We start from the raw sequence: 21,780 nt of genomic DNA, 5'->3' as shown, positions 1-21,780 counted from the left end.
TGCCAAGCAGCACCTAGGTACTAGAGTACCCAGGCAGGTACCCAACGTGCACCTACATCCACAGGGGGTAGCACCACCTCACATTTGGGTGGGACTTGCTGGGACAGAAGATGGAAGAAATCCAAGCACACATGCTTCTCTGTAAGAGGGTTTAACCAGCAATAAAGACCAACGTTTCAAATGCCACGCATTCTTTATCAAGGTGGGGGCCCTCTCACCATCTCAAATACATCCATGACCAGAAAGATATGTTTCTTATAGCCCTCAGAAAAACAAGCTTCACCAAATAATTCAGGTAAAAGCTGACAACAGGGTATAGTATTAAAAAAAAAGGGTTCCATGTCCCAGATCAGGCGGGGAATTGTTAGGTAGGTCTGTTATGTCAGTGAGGCAAACTAGTGGAAGAGGCATGAGACAGTGCCAATAGACTTGGGTTTTTATATACCTGTATTTCCTTTTCTGTCACATTTTAGTGCAAATAAAGTATAATAGCATTTTATTGTCATGCCTCCAACATGTGACACAAAGCTGGCTAAAAAAGAAGTAACAGATGAGACATTGAGAGTCTGCCCAATCACATAAATGCAATAAATATTATTTAGCAATCTGTGCTGATCAAGCACTAAAGCTTAAGGATAAATCATTAGCAGTTTTTTACATCACTATTATAATTCTTTATTGGGCGGCCTACCAAAATGGCATTTCAACTCTTAAAATGGCACAATTTGTCTGTACTGTATGTCACATTTAGCAAGTTCCAAGTTCAAACAAACCTCTCCAACCTATGATTGATTTTAATTAGTTACCTGGGTGTGATTGTTTAGAGCTTTGCAACAGATTATCTATGTAAACTGAGAGAGACCTACAGTACACTTTCTGGACAACATTTGAGATTAATCAAATTGTATAACGAATTAGAAATATCAAGAGATGCCATTCTCAGGATTAGAGATTTATTATTTTCTCTTTGCACCATAAATGTTTACTTTATGATCAATATCCCCATTAGCAGGAAATCAACTAGCGGTTTAAGGCTAAGTCACCACCACAAGTTCATTTTTTAAATCAATCAAGGATATCAATATATATATAATAGGGACCACATACTGTAGTATCTACACACATTAATAGTATTGCAATACCCTCTTATATTTCTACACCTACCACACCATTATTATACACTCCGACTCCACACACATCTTTTATAAAGCGCTGTATACACTGTGGGCGCTTTATAAATTGATATTTACACACACACACACACACACACACACACACACACACACACACACACACACACACACACACACACACACACACACACACACACACACACACACACACACACACACACACACACACACACACACACACTCTTATATCACTAATATTCAATTCAGGGACCATTTAACACTTTGAGTCAAAAATCACATACAGCACAGGGATAGGCTTCAGTCACAGATACATTCCAGGATGCACTGTTTTTAAGTAAAAACTTTTCTTGCTTTATCCACTGTAACACCGCTGGAAGAAGAGATCAGTGTATCTCGAAAGCTCGCACAAATAAAAGCATTTCGTTAGCCACAGAACGGTATCATCTATTCATTTTTTATTATTAAGCTCGGCTAACACGGTATATACACAGTATATAGCATATATATAGAAGCATTTAGTTAGCCACAGAACGGTAGCAACTATCTGTTATATATATTTTTTTATTATTGTTATTATTATTATTATTATTATATTATTATTATTATTATTATATAACATTGTTTGCCATCTTGAACTGCAGCCTGAATCATTCTATGGAAACTCTGTGACATTCCTCCTAATAGTGAGATGTGCTGTGTTATTTAGGGGAACAAGTAAGTCTGCTACATCTGTACCAGTCCCTCCTCTGTCTGTTTGTAAGAACATTGACGTGTATTTCTTCTCCCAGCATCCTTATGAAACAAGTATCCAGTGAGGAGATAGCTGATGTGCTATGTGTCAAAAGTGAGATATCAGTAACTACTGTAAGTGATCACTTCCAGCATTGAAATAATTGTGGATAATTTGGCAATGCTTGCAGAGGCCACAGAGAAAGGCTGTTTCCATTTCTAGCTAAATTTAATAATATTGCCTCACCTTAAAAGGTGCAAAGTTCAAGAGGCTCAGAATCAATTTCATAGGATTTATATAAAAAAGCCAAGTAAAGCCAACATGTCAGCCACTTAGTCTATGTCCACAGTTGTACCTGAAATAAGGTGTTCAAGTATGTTATATTTGGGAGAGAATCTATACAGTACAGTACACGTTATTCACTTAAGATCCATTGCTTTAGTAAACTGTTGAGGAAAGGTTATCCGTTGTATGTAGCACTGTTCTCTAATAAAATTAATAAACAGTTTTACTCTGGAAATCAAGAGAAACGTGCCGGCTAAAAAGTTACATAGTTACATAGTAGATGAGGTTGAAAAAAGACATACGTGCATGACTTCTTTCTCTCTCACTCCCTGCTTCTCTTTGCTATAACTGAGACCTGGCTCACTCAGTCTGACTCTGCTCTGGAAGCTGCCCTCTCCTATGGTGGCCTTTCCTTCTCCCACACTCCACGCCCTGGTGGCAGGGGTGGAGGCGTGGGGCTCCTGCTCTCCTCTCTCTGCCGTTACAGAACAGTTTCTATTCCCCCCTCTCTTGCTTTTCCCTCCTTCGAGGCTCACACAGTCCAGATCTTCTCTCCTCTCCCGGTCCATGTGGCGGTCATCTATCGCCCACCTTCCTCTACTCATCCCCCTTCTGCCTTTCTCTCTCACTTTGAATCCTGGCTCTCTTTCTTTCTCTCCTCAGACTCCCCTGTTCTTCTCCTTGGGGACTTCAACTGCCACATTGATGACCCCTCTCTCCCTTGGGCTTCCCGCTTTCTTTCTCTAACCTCTTCTTTTGGCCTTCAACAGTGGACTGCAGCCAGCACCCACAAGGATGGCCACTACTTAGACCTGGTTTTCACTAAGAACTTCTCTCTCTCCGATTTCTCCATTTCCCCATTTCCTCTCTCTGACCATCATCTCATCTCATTCTCTCTATCTCGCTTCTCTCCATCTCCATCTCCATCTCGCCCTCGTTTTTGCAGAAATCTGCGCTCTATTAACCTACCAGCTCTTGATTCCACTTTACGCTCCTCCCTCTCCTCTCTCAGTTCTGCTTCAGACCCTGACAACCTGGTCAGGAACTACAACTCTGCCTTATCTTCCTCTCTTGATCTTCATGCCCCACTTTCTCTCTGCCGTCCTCGCCCTTCTAACCCCAGACCCTGGCTAAACTCCCACACACGCATGCTGCGTTCCTCCACTCGGTCCTCTGAACGCCTGTGGAGGAAATCTCATACGCTCGCAGACTTCATTCACTACAAATTTATGCTATCCTGTTTCAACTCTGCCCTCTTTCAGGCTAAACAAACCTACTTTTCATCACTAATCAACACACACAAGTCTAACCCACGCCGTCTCTTTTCTGTCTTTGACTCTCTACTCAGACCACCCTCAGCTGCCTCCTCTTCTTCCTCCATCTCACCTCAGGACTTTGCTGACTTTTTAAAGAAAAAGGTGGAGTCCATACGGCAGAACATCCCACCTGTTGCCTCCTCCCATCCCACAATGCTTCCCAACTCTCCTCCTGTCTTTCTTGACACTTTTTCTGCTATCTCGGAGGAGGATGTATCACTGCTGATCTCCTCTTCTCCCTCTACCACTTGCCCTCTTGATCCCATTCCCTCCCATCTCCTAAAACCTCTTGCTCCTTCTATAATCCCTATGCTCACACAGATCTTTAACTCTTCCCTCTACTCTGGTACCTTTCCTTCATCCTTCAAGCATGCAACCGTTATACCATTACTCAAAAACAGCAAGCTTGACCCTACCTGTCCTTCTAACTATCGACCTGTCTCCCTCCTGCCTTTTGCCTCCAAACTCCTTGAACGTCTTGTATTCTCTCGATTGCTACACTTTCTCAACACCTATTCTGTACTAGACCCTCTACAATCTGGCTTCCGCACTGCTCACTCTACTGAAACAGCCCTCACTAAAATAACTGACGACCTCCACGCTGCCAAAGACAGAGGTCATTACACTCTGCTCATATTACTCGACCTCTCTGTAGCATTCGACACCGTGGACCACCCTCTTCTCCTTCACATTCTCCATACTCTTGGTATTCGGAACAAAGCTTTATCCTGGATCTCCTCTTACCTCTCCCATCGTACCTTCAGTGTCTCTTTTGCTAACACCTCCTCCTCCTCTATTGATCTCTCTGTGGGGGTACCCCAGGGCTCTGTCCTGGGACCCCTTCTCTTTTCTCTCTACACACACTCTCTCTAGGTGACCTAATCACATCTTTTGGGTTTAAATATCACCTCTATGCTGACGACACACAAATTTACCTTTCAACCCCTGACCTTACACCTGCTATACAGACCAAAGTTTCTGAATGCCTCTCTGGAATATCATCCTGGATGGCCATCCGCCGACTGAAACTTAACATGGCAAAAACAGAGCTCCTTATACTACCTCCCAAACCTGGCCCTACTACATCCTTCCACATTGCTATTGGAAATACGATCATTCACCCAGTAGCCCAAGCACGCTGCCTAGGGTCACACTTGATTCCTCTCTCTCATTCTCCTCTCATATTCAAAACGTTTCTAAAACTTGTCGCTTTTTCCTCCGCAATATCACAAAGATACACCCTTTCCTCTATTACTCAACTGCTAAAACTCTGACTCAGGCCCTCATTCTCTCACGTCTCGATTACTGCAACCTCCTGCTGTCCGGCCTTCCTACCTCTCACCTGTCTCCCCTACAATCTATCCTAAACACTGCTGCCAGAATCACTCTACTCTTTCCTAAATCTGTCTCAGCGTCTCCCCTGCTGAAATCCCTCTTCTGGCTTCCGATTAAATCGCGTATCTCACACTCAATTCTACTGCTCACTTTTAAAGCTTTACATTCTTCTGCCCCTCATTACATCTCAGCCCTAATTTCTCACTATGCACCATCACGACTCTTGCGTTCTTCTCAAGGAAGTCTTCTTACTACCCCCTTTGTATCTAAAGCTCTCTCCCGCCTTAAACCTTTCTCACTTTCTGCCCCACACCTCTGGAATGCCCTTCCCCTCAACACCCGACTAGCCCCCTCGCTATCCACCTTTAAGACCCACCTTAAGACACATCTGCTTAAAGAAGCATATGAGTAGCACTGGATAATCATGGACACATGACACAAAGCTTGGCCCCCTGCAGACGCACATACTAGTATTCCCTCCTACTGTCTCTGTACATTCTCCCTACCTACCAATTAGATTGTAAGCTCCTCGGAGCAGGGACTCCTTCCTTAATGTTACTTTTACAGTATGTCTGAAGCACTTATTCCCATGATCTGTTATTTATATTTGTTATTTATATGACATGTATTACTACTGTGAAGCGCTATGTACATTTTATGGCGCTATACAAATAAAGACATACATACATACATACATACGTCCATACAGTTCAACCTATGCTAAATTTAGACGACAGCTACCCTCTCCTATATTTGTACTAACAGTATATTGATCCAGAGGCAATCAGATTTCTACCTGGATTAACATTCTTCCCATGTTTATTTATTTGGTATTTCCCTGTATACCGTTCCTTTCTAAAAAGATGGCCAACCTTTTTTTGAAGATATCTATTTTATATGCCATCACAGTCTCCATGGGTAATGAATTCCACATTTTAACTGCCCATACTGCAAAGAACCCTTTCTTTTGTTGCTGGTGAAATCTCCTTTCCTCCAACCTTAAGGTATGACCTTGTGTCGATGAACAGTTCTTTTGAAAACTCCTTGTATTGTCCCTCAATATATTTGTATTTAGTGATCATATCCCCTCTTAGACGCCTCTTTTCTAATGTAAATAAATCTCATTTAGCTAGCCTCTCCTCATAAATCAGAGCTTCCATCCCCTTTATTAATTTGGTGGCTCTTCTCTGCACTTTTTCTAGTTCCATAATGTATTTTCTATGGAGTAGTGCCCAAAACTGTACTCCATATTCAAGGTGTGGTCTTATTAATACTTTATAGAGGCATAATTATCTTTACTTCCTTTCCATCCATTCTCTGTTTAATCCAGGATAAGATCTTGTTTGCCTTTGCAGCTGCTGCATGACATTGGGCACTATTTCTAAACCTGCTGTCTACAAACACTCCTAAATCCTTCTGCATCAAGGATTCTCCTAATTTATCCCCACTTAATTTGTAAGTTGCCTGTTTTATAAGCACAACCTTACATTGTTGATGAGAAAATAAGGGACTCGCCATGTAATAAGTGAATCAGGAGAAGGGCAATTGACCCTTTGAAACCCTTCTGAAAAGCATTTTTTGCCCACCTGAAACACACATCTCTCTTATAACTAATGAGACACAGACAGTACTAAAATTCCCAGAACTGGTTGCGAGACCCACGGCTCTGACTCAATTGTCCCAAATGTTGAACGTGGGTCATTGTTAATGTTTGAAAGCCACAGAAATCATTAATCTGTGTCTTGACCCGATCTCATCATGGAGATTAAAATTGGCCTTATTGACCTACAATTTGAGAAGTACTGTATTCTCAAGCCTCTGTTCCACTACAATAACGCTAACAGCACCAGAATACGGATTACAGTCCTTTTCATGTTCTCATTTTCAGTTCATCTTTTAACGCTCTATTATCACTAGTGCACTCCCACTAGCTGTTCTTACTAACATGTTTCAGATCCTCCATAAAACTGATGCCAGAAACTTTAGTCATTTGCTTCTCTATTTCTGGAACTGATTTCCTATCAGTGTTCATAACGTTTCCTTATCACCATTTCCAAAATGCAATAGAAAGCTCACTGTCTTAAGAGAAGCATGTTACTATTGTAGAAAATCTTAGGAGCTGCAATAGGAGGTCACCAAATGTATTTCTCTAATATACTTGCACTTACTGTCCCTATACAGTATGTCATTGTCTCCCAATCAACCACATAGTGTTATGCTTTTAGAGGTGAGATATTTGAGACAGTCAAGCATTCTTAGTATTAATACTTGTATTGCAATTTGTTGGTAGATGACATTGTCTGCATGCTTATACAGTACAGTCAAAGGCTGCAGTTGCTGTGCCAAAAATATAGTTATGTGATAATTAGAATATATATATATACCGGTATATATAACAGATAGTTGCTACCGTTCTGTGGCTAACTAAATGCTATTATTTGTTCAAGCTTTTGAGATACAATGATCTCTTCTTCGGGCGATGTTACAATTGATTCAGCCATAAATAAAAGCATTTCGTTAGCCTCAGAACGGTATCGACTATCTGTTTTTGATTATTAAGCTTGGCTAACACAGTACAGATACACACACACACATATATATATATATATATATATATATATATATATATATATATATATAGCAAATGGAAATATTACTGTATGCTCATTTGCATGTCTTAGAAAGGTCTGCAACCCCGCCTTTCACCATTATCCCTCAGCTCACAGCACTTCCACTGCAGCAAGGGATTCTGGAAATGACATGCAAATGAGCACATAGTGCCACCTTTTGCTTCAAAACCATTTAACATGGTCTCCTTTAAGCTTAAGCTTGCTGCATTTTACAGCTTTGAGCACAGCCTGGGTTAAGATGCATAGCCAGTAAACCCACTCCCCTCTTGCGCAAAACCCAATCCACTTCAGTGACAAGGGTGCAAGCCCTAGGACTGTCCTCCTGAAGTCGGACCAGTCCCCGGTTCGTTTTCCCCGAAGATTTCAGCCCGAAAGCTTAGGTCTCCTGAGACATTGATGCCTTCCTCTGTTAGGATTCAGGACATCCGTCTCTTCCTGCCTCTGGCCAACCGGCACGCTAGGGAGTTCACATCAGGTTGTTTTCGCTCTTTCAAGGGATGGTGACTAGACCGTGGGCTGTACCTGATGGGCTGGTTGTCAGGATACCATCCCTCCATAGCCAAAAGGTGCAAGAGAGATGTGGACCTGGGGCTATCCTACCTCTCTACAAGCTAGAGGACCAATGTGTGCCACAGACCATCCTACTTAATCCCCAGATAGGAATGGTACTGCACTGGTCATAGCCATATAGCCGAGAGGTAAATCCTGTGATCTTAGCCAAAAGGCCGAGATGTGGCTGTTTCGACCTTGTGGGTCTCGTCAGTGTGAGGTTGGTTGGTCAGTGTGGAACAGTCTGTCTGTGAGTGGGTTTATTGGCTTTGCATCTCATCCCAGGCTATGTTTAAAAGCTGTGTTTAAAGCAGCATGCATTGGCTTAAGGGTTTAACCATGTAGTGTGGTCTTGAGACAAAAGGTGGCACTGTGTGCTCATTTCCATGTAATTTCCCAGAATCCCTTGCTGCAGTGGAAGTGCTGTAGGCTAGGTGATAATGGCGAAGGGCTGGGTTGCAGACCTGTCTAAGACATGTGAATGTGCTCACAAGTAATATTTATATGCTATATGCTATACGGTAGAGGGTTTTTAGTCACCTTTTCATCCACCATAACTTAAATAATGTATATATACTGTACATATATATAGTGTAACTGGTGCATTCAAAACTGTGGCTTTTAGCTACAAGATCAATGCACATGATTCTCTTCATTTTTTAATATCAGAAACACCAACATTAGAAGAACGTGGACAATCTCAGAGGCGCACTGATTTTTTAAATACATTCAAGCAATGAAATATAAAACACATTTGATAAAATAAAGGCTGCTTCATGCATGCTCATACGCTACAAAGAGACATAACAATTACCGAGGAGCACCCCACGTGTTTTGCAAAGCCACGCTTCAGATGTGAGGGGTGGGGGAGTGGCTGGACACTTTTATACATGGATTCCCTAAACTTAAAAAAGCAATAGACACCGAGTCCTTAATGTTCCTGTTGCTGGTATTTTTAAGTTGTAGATCGTTAGGGCAGATGATAATTACAGTATTCAAGTAAGCAAATAGATAAGTGATTCATTATCTGTCATCTTTCATACTCAGATATAATTACTCAGTTTATTTCCCACTGCCCGCTGTAACACCAGCAATTTAAGCTTTTGTGCTTGTTACTGTATTTTCACTCAGAAGGGTACTTCAAAAATGGCATAGTACATACGGTATGCTAGTGTCATGTTGTTTGTAAAAGATAGCTTTAAAGAGGCAATCCAACCTGGACGTTGTTTTCTTCATTATTTGTTTTTTTTTTTTTAACATAGGCTTGAAGCAGGGGGGATCCAGTGCTGAATCCCATTCATTTCAGTTCTGGGGATCCCCTGCTTCCAGAGATACCCCTGCTATCCACTTGGCTACCAGGGTTCTCATAATAGCGGTATTTTAAAGCCCCTGCACCCTGCGGGCAAATAGGCAAGCCATGACATCATTCGGTGTGGCATCCTATTGGTCCACCTGATGCAGGAGCCTTAAACTTGCAGGAGATACTTATCTCCATAGGGGTACCGGTATCTTGGGAAGGAAGGGATCCCCAAAGATGAAATTAATGGGGTTCAGCTCCGGAGACGCCCTGCTTCAATGCTATATATATAAAAAAAGAAGAAAATAGAAAGCGGTTGTGTAGGGGAGAAGGGTCCGAGGCAACGGGGCAAAGGGGAAATTGGGCCGGCCGGAATTGAACACTTTGGGATGTGGAGAAGAGAGGAGAGAAGGATATCTGTACAGCAGCTCTCCAACCCCAGCCATTAGGTGGCACTGCAGAGCTTAATTCACAGTTCCTCCTCTCCTGTGCATTTGGAAGGTAAGTGTGTGTGCGTAGATGTATATAATGTGTGTGTGTGTGTGTGTGTGTGTATATAGACATGTATGTGTGTTTGTATAGAGGTGGGTGTGTTTGTATAGAGGTGTGTGTGTGTGTGTGTGTGTGTGTATATATATATATATATATAGCAAATGGAAATATTACTCTGTGCTCATTTGCATGTCTGAAACCCTGCCTTTCACTATGATCACCCAGCACACAGTGCGTCCACTGCAGCAAGGGATCCTGAGAAATGACATGCAAATAAGCACACAGTGCCACCTTTTGCTTCAAAACCATATGACATGGTCCCCTGTCAGCTGATGCTTGCTGCATATCACAGCTTTTGAGCACAGCCTGGGTTAAGATGCATAGCCAGTAAACCCACCCACAGACCACTGTTTTGACCTTAAAGGGTCCATCAGTGTGAGGTTGGTTATACTGGCTTTGCAAAATGAAGCATGGGATAGGTTTCGCCATACTTAATTAAGTTATGGTTGGTAAAAAAGTAACAAAACCCCTCCACAGTAAAGCATATAGCAAATACACACACACACACACACACTCAGATACCCAGCAAGCTCTATGAAACCCCCCAAAATTACCACAAAATATATATACATATGTATATAAGTGTCAAAAGGAGTGCTACTAGGCGTGGCTAAATGTATGCAACAAGAAACAAAGAAGTCCATAGCAACATCCAATGTGACAAAAATACACAGTGAAATACCTATATATCTCTTGAAAAAGGGTCATTTAGTTAACCCTTTGGCCAAAGCTTATAAGCCTGCGAGCCACATCAAGGCATGACCAAATTCGCAGGTCCTAACACTAACTGATTAAAATTTTTATTTACAGATGCAGCGGCCGTTATTCGAACATTTCACACGTTGTATACCTCAGAATACCCATGTCATGGCGCATGATTTCTTCCAACCTTACTGCCTTAAGACTCCGAGTGCAGAAAATGGCATTTTAGTGTTCTGGTTTTTAAATATCTGAAATTGACACAGTAGCACAGTACTGTACACATTACAATTCATTCATTTCTGCCACGGATACGCGAAGAATTGCACCCAAAGAAACAGAATCTATGAAATTCATACAAAGCAACCGCAATAAACACATGTGCCTGGGGTGATTGGCCACGTGGGATACAACAGAGCACATGAAAACAGCTCCGTGAAATGTTCGAATAATGGCCGCTGCATATGTACCTCTATAATTAGAGGAAGAATAGTCCTAGCATTGAACCTGTCACAACCAGTTGCATGAAAAGGGAGGGAGGAGCCACTGAACTCCAAAACAGCTGAGACCAGCTGGGCAAAGTTAATAAACACACAGATTCCCAGCAAGCTCTAAGAAACCCCCCACAATTACCACAACATATATATTTCTTTTCAAGCAGCTGGTTGTGACAGGTTCAATGCTATGACCATTCTTCCTCTAATTATAACGGTAAATAAGAATTTTAATCAGTTAGTGTTGGGATCTGTGAATTTGATCATGTCTTGATGTGGCTCGCAGGCTTATACACTTTGGCAAAGGGTTGACTAAATGACCCTTTTTAAGAGATATATCGGTATTTCACTGTGTATTTTTGTCACATTGGATGTTGCTCTGGACTTCTTTGTTTCTTGATGGTGATGTCCCGTTGATGATGTTTGCGGCATCAGTTTACGCTGCAGTTCAGATGGAGGAGGGGGGCAGCAGGTAAGGAGGCAGCCACAACACCTCTGAAACCAGCCTCTAAAAAAGCCTTTTTCGCATGTTGTGGACATGCGAGAAGGACTTACAGAAAATGAGAATCTGCACAAAAGGGTTCTTTCAGCACGGAAATGCACTTCCTGCAACTACTATAATATCCCCCTACAAATACATATGTGAAGCGGTGGTGGGGGAAACAATATGTATACTATCTTTACTGTATTTCTGGCGTGCTGGAACACTTTCTTTCATTAGATATTTTGCTCACAACATGGTGAATTTTGCTCATTCAGAGATAGATGTACAAAGATTGTACAAACCACTGATAGTAAATAAAAACCATGAAACAAATTACTATATATTTTTAAATTATGCTACAACTGGGGAAACATTAATCGGAGGCACAAAATATGCCAAGAAATGGTGAGCAACGATCTTCAGAAATAGTATCAGCTCACCTCCTCTACTTCATAAAATATCTTTATTTAAAGCAGCAGTTCAAGCTGCCATTTTTCAAAAAAATTCTCCCTTTAGTATGTGCATCAATACAATTCACAAAATGCTAAATAATTAGCAAAGTTGCCGATCGATCGGCGAAGATTCAGCTCGGGGGTTCACTAAATGTCTGTAATGCAGCAGAAGAGGACCAAAGATGCAATGTTCTGTGGGGAAGATTATGTGACCAGGCTAGATACAATTGGTGTACTGCTAGAGAAAGGGCAGGGCTCAAAAAGGGGTGTGCCAGAGCCTGTTTCAGAAGAGGAAAGGGATGTGACTTTGTAAGTGGTTGCTATAGAAACAAAAAAATGCTTGTTACATTATAATACATAAAAAATGTAATTTTGAGGGGTTTTTTTTTAAATGCTACAAGTATTTTCTCAGAGTACAGAACAGATTTGTTTTAAAAAAAAAACACATGTAGGATATTGCTTGGTCTGCATATGTAAGTCTTTATTTGACATACTTATTGATCAAGTGAAATCTGTCTTGACTGCTGCACAGATGGAAGGGCCTGATTCAATAAACTTAGTTTGGAGTTCAATGAATCAGCCTCGTAGTGTTAGAAGCCTGTGCTCAGTTCTCGTTTTGGTCTATTAAAATGTACCACTACCTTAATTAACATACACTTGTCAAGGACCTTAATTTTAGATTCTGCCAAATGCCAAATCAAACCTTCCTCCTCCTTTTAACACCTCTCTCACCTTCAGTTGGTTAGTTTCATAAACTTTAACCTCCATGTGAAAAGCATGAAATATTACAACCAATCCAATCATTTGAATAACAAGTTTGTGTAGCAGTAGATGAATGCACACGCATTAATTGTATATAGCGGAGATAGTTGCTTACTTAAATTGTCTTCATCGTCCACACTGGTTGCGCCAGGACTTATGTACTTGTAGGGAACGATGAAAGTTGACAACCTGTTTATTTTTTCTGGAAGAAAAAGAAAAGCTTTTTGAAATAAGTGTCTTGTACAAGTCATTTCTGGTTTCAGCAGTTTTGTTTTGTGTCACAATCCAATGACATTTAATTGTTTTAACCTTTAAATCATTTGTCACATTTTACCCCACCTAATCATTTTAATCTGTTTAATAGAGGTATTAAAAGTCAGCCTGTGCCCACTGTGCAAAAACATAAGTTAATCAAACACTTCTTTACTGTAGTACTGTGGTAATGAAAATTATTTTGCAATCTCCATTTTCTAAATGTGTTGCATACTTTTTCACTTATATGAAAAAAATATCTCGAAACCATTTTAACAAAGGCATAACTAAAACATGTTACTAATGAAATACATTAGCTAAAAAAAACAACACTAAATAAAGACATTTGAATGAAACGGGGGCTTTCAAACTGCTAACCAAAGCAGGTAATGAAGGAGAAAGAGAAGTGTCTTCACTCAGGAAGGATTGCATGTTACTGCTACAAAGGAAGATACAGTGAGTTTGGAACATTACTCAGGGATTTCCATACTTTGGGATTAGGGAAGGTCAAAAAATTACTAATGGAATTTGAAGCTTGCAATTTTGTCACCTGGCACATATGTTTCCTAAGTTCATTTGTATCAGTACAGTACACTGATTTTCCACACTTTTGTCTGGTGTGTGATTTGATGAGTTATGGAAAATATACTTTACGTATCAAAAAATATACTTTCTGTATCAATTTCTGGTTCTCTTGTCCAGGACTGGCAAACTCCTGTGCTGAAGGTCCACCAACAGGTCAGGTTTTAATGATAACAATGCTTAAGTACAGGTGGCACAATCAGTGACTCAGCCACTGACTGAACCACTGGTTGAGCCACCTGTGCTGAAGCAGGGATATTCTTAAAACCTGACACTTGAGGACTGGACTTGGCCAGCCCTGCTCTTGTCAATCTTTTACTTTATGTTTTGCATTTAAATCCTAGCGTGTCGCAATTTCTAACAGCGGGTTGGAACAATTTAATAATACACAAGAGTGGAGGACTTGTCTTCTTTCTGTTTCAGAAGTATGGATCCATGCGGAGGTGGTCCCTCCCTCCCTCCCTCCCTCCATCCCTCCATCCCTCCATCCCTCCATCCCTCCATCCCTCCATCCCTCCCTCCCTCCGTGCACCTGGAATGGGAACATCCTATCCCCTGATTAGTAACCAAGGACCTTGCATTGAATGAAATATGTAGAACAGTTTTAATGTATTAAACACCGGCCTAAAGGGCATTAATGAAAATACCCGGGGGGTACAATGTGCTAATGAAGAGTGCTTCACAACTGCTAGCATTTTAATATTAATAACATTTAATTTAAAAAGCACTTTCATGCAGGAAGCTCTTGAATTGAATTTAGACAAAAATAATGGATATCTGGTCTACTTTGGCATACTCCAGAAGGTAGAAAGGAGGAATAAATCATTACATTATTTATACTAAGTTACAGGGAGTTTATGGTACCCGTTACTTGACTTCAATCCTCAAAAACACAACAACAAAAGTAGGTAATAAAGTGTTAAAGATGTGTACTTTACTAAAAAAAAACAGAGGCCGAGATTGACTAAACGCTAATATAGGGTATCGCAGGCTAATATGGTTTACGCAGTGACATAAGTGGCAGTTAATGCGAAATTACGATGCAATCCCAGTGCTAGAGCTTTGTTAATCTCACCCAAAGAGTTAATAATATACCCAATGAACTGTAACCTATATTACTCCTGGAGTGCTTTCAGCCTATGAAAACTGTACTTCTTTCCAAGCAAAAGTAATGTTTGTTTATACAGGTTAGCTAACTATGCTTAGAGAATATTAGGCTTCTCTCTTGTCACAGGCCACACACAGGATTGGCAGGTGAGACAAATCTTTCTCCCACCCCTCTGTCCTCTGACCTGTGGGAATTGGGATAGGGAGGAATGGGAAGGAGGCTTAGTCTTTCAGAATCGGGCATGCTTCCAGATTCTGAAAGACCAAAACGTGTACGGTATTAGCTTTTATTTAGCTCAGTAAGTAAATGAATTTTTTTCGAGATTCTTGTTTCAATTCAAATTGCTGTTGACGAAGCGAGCAAACGCAAAACGCACTCGCGTTGCGAAACTTTGACTGATATCACTACGCCAGCCTCTACCAGCTCAACCACAAGGGCTGCATAGAGATACATTCCCTGCCAAATGCGGAGGAGCAACCAAGCTACTACTAATCTCTGCCGTCAGTTAGATATATTCACAATGAGCAAATAAGATATTTTATATATATATATATATATATATATATATATACAGCCCAAAAAGATACAGAAAAAGGAAAAAAGGGACAGGCAGTCATATATGCAAAAAAGTGAAATGTATTGACTCAATGTTTCGGTCCCCAATGTCTGAGCACATTCATTTACATGTGCATATGCAAACACTATATATGTTGGTTTTATCATTATGGTATTCAAACTAGTCACACATAAGAATAACATACATCAAAGCTATAATTTGTAATATATTTCATTATTAATATTTTTTCACATTACGCTTATGGGTTAATTGCGTTTGCGAAGGGTTTGTTGTTGCTGCCTCTCTGTTCTTATACATTCCATCCCCTCCCTGGAGTTTATAACATTCATAGTATTCCATTTATCACTAGCATTCATTGTTATGTATGCATAGGAATTGGTTTTCCTTCTATTATTCATCATCAATGCAGATAAATATATATCTTATTATATATAATATTTTTTTTTTAAATATATATTTCTATATTTTTATTTTTAGTAGTTAAACAACTAAGATGGTTGATTTTGTATATAATATAGTTCATTTTTCTATATCATACAATATTTTATTTGTTCTGTTTGTGTTGCTTGTGCATCAATGTCTCTCTCTGCAAAATTGTTGTTTTGTTATTGTTACTTTGTGCTTATTGACTTGTAGTTGTTACATTCATGCATAAGCACCATCAATGTTTGTTGGTGTTTTTTTATATAAATATGCCCCTTTTTAAAGCACTCATTCTACCCACAGAGGGTTAAATTATGAATGGGACTTTTGCTAATTATATAATTAAATAATGGACTATATGCAGTAAGGGCTCAGCCCCTGTTCATAACCCCTGATGAAGTTGCCATGACCCATGCGACGAAACACATAGGGTTTCTGTCTGAGGACTGTGGGCAAAGGAGTCTGCTATCACTGATCATTAGCCAGTAGCAGTGGAACCAAGAAAGATGTTACACTTTTGCTGGTGGGACCGCTATTCGAATGCACAATCTGGTGCACATCTGAAACCGGAAGCTGATGCACGTCACTTCTCTATGAATCCATGAGGTTCCCAGCTATCTAGCGGCGCAGTATCTAGCAAAGACCCCTTGCCACAGACTTTTTATGCGATTGTCCTAGCGACTTGTGAGTGAGCAGATTTTTGATTAAACCTAATTTATTACAGAATTACGCTATGGAGCCTGCACTTTCCTCTTTTGTTTTGTAGATTTTCGAGGACAATGGTTGTTCCTGTGAAAAGCTGCGTGGCGTCTCCAGAATTTTTATCCATACTTTGTTTTTTTCTTTTTATATTTACTAGTGGCATATTTGTTTTCCTCTTGTTTCTGTCTTCCATCCTGCCCACCCTGTGCTTTCCCTCCATGTGTTCACTATTTATTGTTGTTTGTAGTTTGTTGCCTAATTGCAGTTTGTTTTCTTTGTATTCTCTTGGGTCACACTAAAGCATAGCCATAGGTGGTCTTGTCCATCTGGACCTGCCTTTCCTACCCCATCCCTATCACTCCTTTCATTCCCCCTTCTCCCGTTTTCCCCCCTTGTTTTGTTTTCTCTCCCACTTCCCTCCCTTTGCTTCCCTCCCCACCCTTTCCCAACCTCCCTTCCCTGTTTCCTTATCCTTCCCTACCCCTTCCTTCCCTTCTCTCCTCCTCAATAGGGGTGTCCAACTGAGGGTCAAAATTAGAATTACATACTATTAATTTTACACATTTAATCACCTATCTTTGATATATGTGCGCACAGCAAATAAGCAGCTTTCTATTTTCTACTAACTACTGATAACAGGAATGTTTTCTTCCCCATTTACCCTTAGAATAGAGCGCTAGACTTAGCGGCTGTCCTCAATGCAGACTGAGGCAGTCCATAGGGCACAATACTGACCAGGTAGTATATCAACTTAAAAAAACCTAACAGAGTGTATAAAAATTACTCGGACAGTGACTCTACATAGACTATGCAATACTGTCACCAGTCAGATATTTCCAAAAGTAGCTAGTGCTCGGTATCAGTGACTATCTCTATCTACTATTTCCCACAGAGTAGGGTACAATATACAGTGATAATAATTATCCATTCTTTTTGGATTCTACTAGCCACACATAGGAAGCAACAAAGCTCACCAGAACTACAGATCATCCAAGATTGCCTTAATTTATATCTCACAATTTATAAGGCAGAGAAATTGCCTAGTAACAAAACAAAGAACCTACAGAGATCTTTTAGGCAGTGATTTAACACAGCCAATTCAGTGCTACCACTAGGCAGTTATATCCGATCAGATTCCACACCCTGACTGTCTGTAGTGAAAATACCACCATGCTATATGCTGCACCTTTGTACATACTACCAACAGCATAACAATGTTCTGTGTGTATAATAAGAACAGGTATGATACACCGTCATTTGTTTCATCATGAACACAAACTACTGTTGCCACAATCACTGCTACAGTTATTTAAGATAAATCAGCTAAACAGTGCATTTCCTTTACAATATCGGTACATATATATAGATCTATTTATATCTATATTGCTAATAGCACAGACTGCAGGACTACATTGTGGAATAATATTCAGCTAGCAGAGATCATTTATTTTAATGAGTTGTACCAATAAAGAATATTTTATTTATGCTGTTCATATATCCCATCAATCTTAACGATCTGTATAATTTAATTTTTTTAGTGTATTCTCTTCACTTATCATTATAGCATATAATTTGATTTATAGACTCTCAACTAGTTATCGAATTGGGTATTACACCCCATCACTAGAACATTATAGTGTAGGTGTAGCGTGCATACAATTGGTGTATTTTTCTGGACTATCATTCCCTTCATCTGTGAGGGTTGTTGATTGCCAACAGTTTTATGTATAATATTCCCCCAGTGCACCACCTCGCATACATTTCTGAGGTCGAGCGGGCACCGCAGTTTGTTATGCAATAAATTAAGGAATACATGTGAAGACTTTGTATGACGAATAAGATATTGCAATGCATGTTAATTGAATGGCCACACGATTAACTAAATACATAAATCAATGCATAACTGTTTGCATAGGTTTGTTAATTATGTCTTTCAGCAGTTATACAGTAACCATATATCTATTTGTGAAGTACCTAAATATCAAGTCATAAGTATCTTGAATTGATTTTTTTTATAAATAAATACTGTTTTAACTGTATATTATTTCTAAATTGATTTTGTTGTTCTAGCCTGAAAGATATTATGAGACATGGAAGAGTAGAACAACATACATGACTACTGCAAGCAACAAGCAAATATTAAAAAGAGCATAATTAATGAGAGCCAAGATCAAACCTCATAAAAATCGCAGAAAAAGATTCATCAATAATTCATCAAAAAAATTAAATAAAAAATATGTATTATCAAAAAAATGTGTAATTATAAGAAATGTTTCAACTCCCAATCTATGTTGATGCCTAAAGGGGTTAAAGAATATAACATAAATATCCAAAACATTTCATTTCTATTGATTAAATTAAGCCTGTCTCCTCCATAAATGGAAATGGGAACATGTTCAATCACTGAAAAACTTAGATTATGTTATCCTCCTTTATGGCATTTCTAGAAAGTGGATGGGTTGGATCTTTTTTTTTAATAGAGCGGGTATGTTCCATGAGCCTCAATTTTAATGATCTAACTGTCCGTCCGACCTAGTTTTTTCTACATTCACACTTAAAATAATACATTTGCATGTTATGTTCATATCTCATCTTTTTGCATTTGATTGTTTTGATGCAATTGGCAAATGGGCATATTTTGCAATGGTCGCACTTTGAAAAGCCTTTTGGAACTCCTGACAATCCCATCTCACTTTACTGGAAATTAAAGAAGCTCGGAGACAAGCACAAGGTCAATGATTTCGCATTCCTAAATGCAAACTTTGGACCAGGACCCACAACTGATTTCAGATCTCCATTTCAATTGAGTTTATACCAATGTTTGAAGATGATGAGTCAAATCTGGTGGGATTATTGTTATGTTCTGTGATGAATAGGGGAATTGAAAATGCACCTTCTTAGACTATCTATTTGAGAGGATCTTAATTTATGTCCATGATTAATACTGTAGGTGAAACAAGATCTGTTCTATCCATCCAGTTCACATTATTAAAGGCATCCCTAATGTCTCCTTCTCTATAATGCCTTGATGCGAATCTGGAGACCAAGTCTCTTGATTGTTCTATGAAAAAATCATTAAAGAGTCTTCTAAAGTGGAGGAACTGGCCTTTAGGGATAACCTACATGAAGGACCTGGAGTGACTGCTGTCTGCCCTAGGAAATGTGTTTGAGTTAGTTTTTCTATAGACATCTGTGTAGATATTACACTGCATGTCAATATATAGCAATACATCCAGATAATGCATGTGATGATTACAGTGCTGAAACGTGAAATTTAAATTACAATCATTATTAAATAAAAGTGCACAGTGAAGTAGAATCCTCATCCCAAATAAATATCAAATGTTATCGCTGATAAAAAATTATATGATCACGATATTGATAAATGTGTGTGGACTCCCCAAACCCAATAAATAGATTTGCATAAAATGAGGGAAATGAAGTACCCATGTCTGTGCTTCTTGTCTGTATATAAAATTGTCAAATAAGAAATAATTGTGTGTGAGCAAAATGTGATAGAATCTAAAAGAAAAGTGCATTGTGCAATAGAAATATTTGATTGCTGAAGAAAGTGATGGATAGCAGTCAACCGCGGTCATGATTAATAATAGTGAATAGAGATGTGACATCCATAGTTATGCATCAAAATCTCTTGGACCACTTCACGTTTTGTAAAGACATACTGTAAGTAGATCAGTGGTATCCCTAAGGAAGGAGGGCAAAGATTTAATCAGCGGTTGGCGATACACATCTACAAACCGTGAGAGAACATCTCCCAAAGATCCAATAAATTACATGATGGGCTGGTCTTGACAGCATGTAAGCGATTTATGAATCTTTGGGATATTGTGAAAGATCAGGACGACTGGATGTGTACCATACAGAAATTCATATTTACATGTAATATTTTACCCACATCTAACAGGACTTTCAATTCCCTCTGGTAGACCACCACCGATTGGACCACTATGGCACTACCCTTATTTGCATTCTTGATTACAACTGATTTATCCTTTTTTTTTAATATGGAGAGTTCTTTCTTCTCGTTATCAGATACATTATTGAATTGTGGATCTGTAAAGGAAAAAATGCCTGCTAGGATCCTATGGTCTCTCTCCACAAATTTCTTGAAGGTCGTGATATAAGGACCCTTAAGAAATTGGGACAGAATATCAATTTGTTTCTTGAAACCTGAGTCACTATGACCAAACAAAGGAGATGAAGAGGGAACAATGGGATCCACTTCACCTACTTGCTCCCCAAACAGACTTTCCATGTCCTGTAGAGTGCAATAATCTTTAAAGGGCTGGAATTGATACCTGTCTCTAGGGGGGACACTGAAATCCAATGCCGTCATCTGAAGAGCTGAAAGTCACTTTGTGGGGCAAAATTGAGACCCTTGTTAAGAAGGGAAAGTTGTACTGATGTTCAACGTGTGAGATGGTTAATACAGTACATGATATTAAGGATGACACAATAAAGAACCTTTGAGTACAGACGATAACAAGTAGGGTTAGAGAGAGGCTGCATGCATTATTTAACTCATTATTTCATGTGCTACCCTGCTTTAATGGGGAAGAAATGTCTGCTGCATCTGTATTACTGGAGAATCTGAGAAGATGTATTACTGGAAAAACAAAATGCTATTTACTGCAAATAGTAAGGCTTGATCCTCGCTATGGCGGCGCTGCATGGACAAGAACCACCCCTCAATGGGGCCGGGCCCGCTGCGAGGGGTGGCCGCCATGCTACGCGGCGAGTTTTTCAGGCAGACATTAAAATTGTGATCAGCTTTAGGGAAGGCGCGCTAGGCCACGCCCCCGGCGGTTCAACCACTGAGGGCGAACCTGCCAGGTGACGTCATGGCCGCGCCCCCATGACTCCCCCGTCACGCCCCCGTCTTTTCCCCTGCAGCTCACTGCAGACTGGGGAACTCTGCTGCACGTGCCGCCAGCCCGGCAGGTGCACGTGCAGCGCAGGCAATGGGGACCGTAGCCTAAGCGTTGATGTACATGTAAAGTTATTATCCTTCAACAACCTGTTCACCTTGCCTTAGTTTATCAGGGTTTCGTCCAATATGATTTTCAGTCATATGATGATTTCATGTTAAAACACCATTATTAGGCTTATAGTGAAAGTACATATTAGTAGCATAGTACATACAGGTACTGTATTGCAGTAACTCCTTTACTTCTAGGCATTCATCATGATGAAAAAGGGGCCTGATAAATAGGACAGAATTCTCTGCTTGACAATAGATTAGATCAGGAGTGGTCAATTGCAATCCTCAATAGCCACCAACAGGTCAGGTTTTAAGGATATTCCTGCTTCAGCACAGGTGGCTCAGTCAATGACGGAGCCAGTGATTTAGCCACTTGTGCTGAAACAGGGATATCT

General features: G+C 39.9%; 1 protein-coding gene across 1 annotated transcript in view; it reads right to left on the bottom strand.

The window, feature by feature from the left end:
- Positions 1 to 21,780, bottom strand: part of ADARB2 (adenosine deaminase RNA specific B2 (inactive)) — a 623,258-nt gene that overhangs the window by 199,019 nt on the left and 402,459 nt on the right. The window contains exon 2 of the mRNA XM_075587794.1: positions 12,855 to 12,941. Coding sequence (XP_075443909.1) covers positions 12,855 to 12,941 — 87 coding nt within the window. The remainder of the gene's footprint in view (positions 1 to 12,854; positions 12,942 to 21,780) is intronic.

The sequence above is a fragment of the Ascaphus truei genome, chromosome 2 (assembly GCF_040206685.1).
Source record: "Ascaphus truei isolate aAscTru1 chromosome 2, aAscTru1.hap1, whole genome shotgun sequence".
Lineage (NCBI taxonomy): Eukaryota > Metazoa > Chordata > Amphibia > Anura > Ascaphidae > Ascaphus > Ascaphus truei.
The sequence above is the reverse complement of the archived record's forward strand: the minus strand, read 5'-3'. Positions and strand labels throughout refer to the sequence as shown.